The 6,029-nt window shown below is 41.0% G+C and overlaps 1 protein-coding gene across 13 annotated transcripts in view; it reads right to left on the bottom strand.

Annotated features, from left to right (window-relative positions):
* tjp1a (tight junction protein 1a) overlaps positions 1–3,043 on the bottom strand; it is a 131,414-nt gene extending 128,371 nt beyond the window's left edge. For all 13 annotated transcript variants that reach the window (XM_078175221.1, XM_078175235.1, XM_078175247.1 and 10 more), the window contains exon 1: positions 2,481–3,043. In XM_078175221.1, the coding sequence (XP_078031347.1) occupies positions 2,481–2,572 (92 nt within the window). In that variant the 5' untranslated portion in view covers positions 2,573–3,043. The remainder of the gene's footprint in view (positions 1–2,480) is intronic.
* Positions 3,044–6,029: the final 2,986 nt, after the last annotated feature.

A 6,029-nucleotide genomic window follows, 5' to 3' on the forward strand; every position in this document is an offset into this window, starting at 1 on the left:
TAAAGTGAATATCTTTTGGAGTAGTGGTTGATAAGGTGGTGCACTGCTAGGTAGATGGGTAGGTTACTGAGGAGGAAGTGGGTATACTCCTCCATATATTACAATGGCTTTTTGGCGGAGGTGGGTATACTCTTCACTACACCACTGTTTTGGATTGTAGACTGCTGGTTGTACAGATCAGACATTTTGAAGATGTCACCTTGAATTCCTGGCACTTGTGATGGCTATTTTTAAGTATTTGGGGGCATTTTATGCTTCATTAGGTGGCAGAAAATGAGGGCATCGAGAGATGGGAAATGACATGCAACAAGCATCTCTGGTCAAAACCTGAACAGTAGACATTGCGGTTCATGGTGGGTACCATAATCCCCACCAGAGTATTGGGTGATGCCTTTTTTTTCCTAACTATTTTTGATATATTATGGACCAAATCATTTGTCACTTACCCAGCTGACCACCAATGTTAGACACTGATATCTGGTAGGTTGTGATGTCGGGAAACCATAATTCATTGTCGGGACAACGTTTAACGCCAACATCAATTTAACGTAGAATACTGACGACAAATGATGTTGATATTTTGTTGGTTTTAAGTTGTGTTGTTGGGTAACCAAAGTCCGACATCTTCCAAACGTCTCAGGCAAACGCCATCTTGAACAACATTTAGTTGATGAGATGAGATATGGGGAACAAAATCCAACATCTGCAAAATGTCATAACGTCAACATCCACACAACGTGAAATTCTATCGTCATTCGGGCTGCCCCCTAATGGTCTACCAAACATTAGTCGATCAGAAAGGTCATTAGTCGGCAAGATTTCATTGGCTGCTTAGTGAAAACTGGCACGAAAAAAAGGCGCAAGAGTAGCGCCCAGAGCCTCGAGTTTTCCAGGCGTTTAAAGACGCGGCATGTGTACGACCCCTAATCTACAGGGCTAGGACCTGCAGTTGTTACACAGGCTAGTTAATAATATGTGGGGCAGGAAATCCAAAGTGTAGGATCGTGAATGACAGGCAAACATTTGGTTGACTACAAACATGACGTATCATCTGAAGCATGGAAGTAGCTACATGCCCATTAGCCACTTAGCACAATCATTACTGCTTAACCAACAGCGTCATTAACAGGCGGCTCGCTCAGTGTGTGACGTGCACTTGTAGATAAAATATAGGCCTATATTAATGAAGGTTCATTAGTACAGTTTTGTATTTCTCTATAATGTAGCACAGTGTTAACAATGTTACTGATACTATTCTTTCTCACACCTCCAACTCAAACCATTACGTTGCCCCGCCCAAAATATATAATTTAATAATTAAAATAATATCATAAACATGCGGGCAACTAATGTACTAATGGCCCTAAATGACAGCTATTGGTCGACTAGGAAAATTCTTAGTCGGGGGCAACACTGATCGTCATTATACATTTAAAACATTGTCAAGACAATTTTCATTCCAACCAGAATTTAATGTCTGTCCATAAGAGTTCAACTTCACTTCCGGTGCCAGCCTGGTAGTTTAAATAATCAGCTGTTTAATTGACGATGAAAACAATACGTGGTTGCAGCCCTACAATGTAGTACAACCAATGAACATGGAAATTGATGATAACAGATGAAAAGCTCAAAAGTGAGTGGGAGTCTCTGGTAAGTTTGGTGGATGCAGCTGAATAAATGATAACAGACTTTGATATGAATTCAACTAGGTGGAAACATTTATACGACAACACAGACACATCAGCAGCCAGTGGTGGTAAACCACTTAGCATCACTGGTACACATGGTGATCTAAATGCAGGCGGCATGAAGCTACTGAATAAGTGATGAGAGTGGAGAAGCCAGCCGACATTTTTTTTCCTTACTACATCAGCTCACAGAAATAGATCTGAGAACAGATACTTGCTGGGGAAACTGAAATCACCAAATGTGCACTGAGGAGCGTCAGATGCACGCTCGCGGGGAGGGAAACAAGGAGCGCGAGCAGGTGCGAGTGAACTGTATCGGCCGGCGCTCAGCATTGTTGTTGTGAATACACCTGCTCTGTATTGTGCGCTTCTCCTCCGCCCGCTGCATGTGAAACTCAGCCGGATCACAACAAACAATCCACCGTGCGAAGCGCAGACAAACACAGGGGGACAGCACGCACGCACGCACGCACAGAGCACCATGCACGGCTGCACAGAGAGCCTGGCTAAACGCCTGCTGTGTGTGTGTGTGGGTATCACCGGAGCGCATATGAAACAGTTGTTGAAGGCGCAGAGAGATGGAGGCAGCCGACTTCCGCCAACAGCTGCTCGGCTTCAACTTCACACGAGACACAGGGGAAGGGCATGACAACAAAGCTAAGAGGCTAATTTCAAAGCTATTTTCACCCCCACATGAAAACACAGCACCTTTGCCACTCTTCTCACACACGCTCCCATCCACACGCGCACCTCCTCCTCCTCCTCCTCCTCCTCCTCCTCCTCTCTACTCACCACAGCTGTCTCTTAGCGGGGAGGCAGTCTTTGTTGGAGGCTGTCACTCCCATGGCCATCTGCATCACCGTGATATATTTCTGGTACTTCATTTTGTCCTTTACTACTACCACTATCACTACTACTACTTCCTCTACTACTTCTACTTCTAGGAATCCGCGCGCCACAGAAGCGGCACAGGTGAGCGTGCATTCAAAGGTCTGTTATTGTCCCCTGGCACCCGCGGCATCTTCTGGATCAAAAACGCCATTTCCACGTCTGGAGGACTGTTGACAGGGAAAATGTTCCCCGAGGAGCTCAACGAAAGGTACCACGCCGCCGCGACCCATGTCTCTAATCTCATTAGAGCTCAGAATAGATTGGCTAATCCATTCAATTTTAGTCAGGACCGGGTCATTGTTGTGGTTCGCCCCGTGGCGGCCACTTTTTCCTCTCTCTATCTCTCCTTTTTCTTTTTTTAAATTTGTATTGTTTTTTTGTCTCTGTGGAGTAAAAAGAGTCAGGAGAAAGAGACAAACAGAGTCAGAGATATAATGCAGCGGCGGTGGCACCCAAACGTCTGCGAGGTAGGAAAGAGAGAGCGCCTGTGTTCAAGCAGAGAGACAGAGAGAGGGATGGGGGGGAGTGACAGAGGAGAGGGGAGTGACAGAGGAGGAGGAGGAGGAGGAGGAGGAGGAGGAAGAGAGGCAGCGATGTAATGGCTTAAGAGGGGGGAAACCTACTACTGCTGAGTAATTTCTCAGTATTGTATTGGAGGAAGCGTTTTGGATGTTATTTTGCTCAGGATTGGTCCACGAGGCGCAGTTAACGCATCACGGTTTGGGCTGTCAGGAAACACTTAGGTGATTAAAGTGGAGCTCAGAGAGGAGCAGTAAAACCAAAGCAGCCTTTAACAGTCCAGGATGAAGCAAAACAACAACAGTTCAATACTAATTCTCAGGTTTAGACACACTTAAGGATTAGACTGTGCAGAAGTCTGAAGAACATAAACAAGACAATCTATTACACAGAAAAAGTATTTCCTTTATCCTACTGTTTTTTACATGTGTGATTCCTTTTTTATTGACTGCTCGTTATTCCGATTGCAGAGGTGCTGTGCTATCAAAATTGATCATTATCCTACTATGTACATTTGCTTATCTATTGTATTGAAGAAAACAATGCAATTGAATGGAGCATTTTACCTGTGTGCATGTGCATCTCCTTGCATACCTCCATTTAAAAAAAAATGGATGCAAGTTTTAATTGTAATAAAATGTTTGTTCAACCAAAAAAACACTTGTGTTGTCATTCCTTAAAGGTCTTTGTAACTGATGATACTACTACTACTACTACTACTACTTAAGGCTGGGCAATATAAAGATATTATATCCTTATTGAGATGCGCGACTATATATCGTCTTACATTTTGGATATCGTTGTATCGTGATGTGGCATAAATGGTGATTTTTTTTTCCCCACTTGTTTAAAAGGCTGCATTACAGCAAAGTGATGTAAATGTATCAACCTACCAGATTTTTCTATTTGTTTTATTCCTTGGATTGACCTACTTAGTTGTTATAGTCACATTATTGATGATTATTGATAAAAAAAATAAAATTGTGTTAATATTTTATGAAAAACAAAAAGTCATCCTCACAACTTTGTCGCATCAGATGGTAGGTGGTCAGAAATATTGTTATGTTCAATTTTGTCTTTCAGTCCTAGCACTGATAAAGCGCTTTTGAGGAGATTTAAAAGTATCAATATATATATTGTGTATCACCTAAAAATACCGTGATATAGTTTTCAGGGCATATTGCTCAGCCCTACTACTACTACTAGCCTACTAATAATAATAATGTACGTATAACACTACCGTGGTACCGTGACATTTTTGGAGATGGTTATCATACCATGAAAATCTCATACTGTTTATTAATGTGTTGCACCATCATTTGTTCTTTTTTCAGCTTCTAGTATTATTCACCTTTACTTATTATGTATGTATATTTTCTCGTATAATGTATTTGTACGATGTTTAAGAGCTAAATCGAGTAAATTAGCTGTTGCATAGTTTTTTGGGTTTTTTTTTAAAGATATTTTTTAGGGCATTTTTTAAGCCTTTAATCGACAGGACAGATGAGCGTGAAGGGGGGAGAGAGAGAGGGAGTGACATTCAGCAAAGGGCCACAGGCTGGAGTCAATCCCGGGTCGCTGCGGCAACAGCCTTGTACATGGGACGCCTGCTCTACCGCTAAGCCACCGACGCCCCAGCCGTTGCATAGTTTGTCCACCAGACGGCACTGACAGGTTTATTTTTTCAATTGTAAAATTTTTATTTAATTATATGAAAGTAAATATATCTTACCTCTTACTGTGCAATAACAAATTAACAAATATATATTTCTATATTTTTAGAGTAAAAATTCTACACACTATGCGTGTATTACAGTTACCCTGTGCAGCTATACATTCTAGACATACAGTATCTGTATAAGTGAAACATGTATATAAATGTTATATTGTTTTTATTTTATCCTATTTGTATTTTTGTTTTATTTTATTTTTTTCCTCTATTGCTTCTGACTCTTGAACTGCTGTAATGTTTGAATTTCCCCGCTGTGGGATTAATAAAGGCTTGTTTATCTTGTCTTATCTTATCTTATCTTACCTTGTCATAGGATCTCCCTCTCAGTATGTATCTTGGTCACAATTATTTGAAAATAAAATTTAATGGACCCTAAAATCACTATCTACTTATATACTATTATCTATTTTTTGACCTCTCAAATATCTATTTTGGTATCAGCCTTAAAAATCTAATATTGGTCAGGCTGTAGAGATATTGATTCTACTTACTGTGTCAAGCATCTTGGCACAAACATTTCCATTGGGATAAATACAGATTTATCGTACCTACTGTGAGGACAACAGAGTTGTTTTCATCTCTCAAACTACTGACCTTGTTGCTTAAATCTCATTCTCCTTAAGTAGCCACACAGCCCCGCTCTGCAGGTTTGACTGAACGAGGAGGCGAGTCAACATGATCTCATCGGCGGCTCAGTGAAACTGAGCCAAGCAAAGCTCATTAAGAATCTGCGCCAAAAGGACAAAGGTAACAGTAAAAACAATCCAATTAATTTAGCGCGTTTATTTTATTCATTTATCTATTTATGCTGTGCTTAATAATTATGTAAAAATACATAACATGTCCGCTAGCTTTCAATAATGAGACTGAACAACATTATGAAATTGATTGAGAGATAAATTAACTGCTGTTTTTTATGTATACTATCTCTTCCTGCCAACCCACAGAGTAATGCAAGGTTCAGGTTACTCTTACTGACCTTTTAGGGGCTGATAGTTTACCGAGTCTCTGAAGATGCTAATCAATTCAGTGATTGATTCGGTGTCAAATTTAAAGGCCCAGTAAACATTAGTCTTTAGTGAGTCCTCAAGGACGAGGGGGACATCAGAGGAATGCATGTGCAAAAGATCTCAGTGACTTCCTGTGTGCTGGTATGTTTATGTCAGCGTGGCCTCTGTCTAAGAGGCCGCATAGTGTTT

This window comes from Epinephelus lanceolatus, chromosome 2 (assembly GCF_041903045.1).
Source record: "Epinephelus lanceolatus isolate andai-2023 chromosome 2, ASM4190304v1, whole genome shotgun sequence".
Taxonomy (NCBI): Eukaryota; Metazoa; Chordata; class Actinopteri; order Perciformes; family Serranidae; genus Epinephelus; species Epinephelus lanceolatus.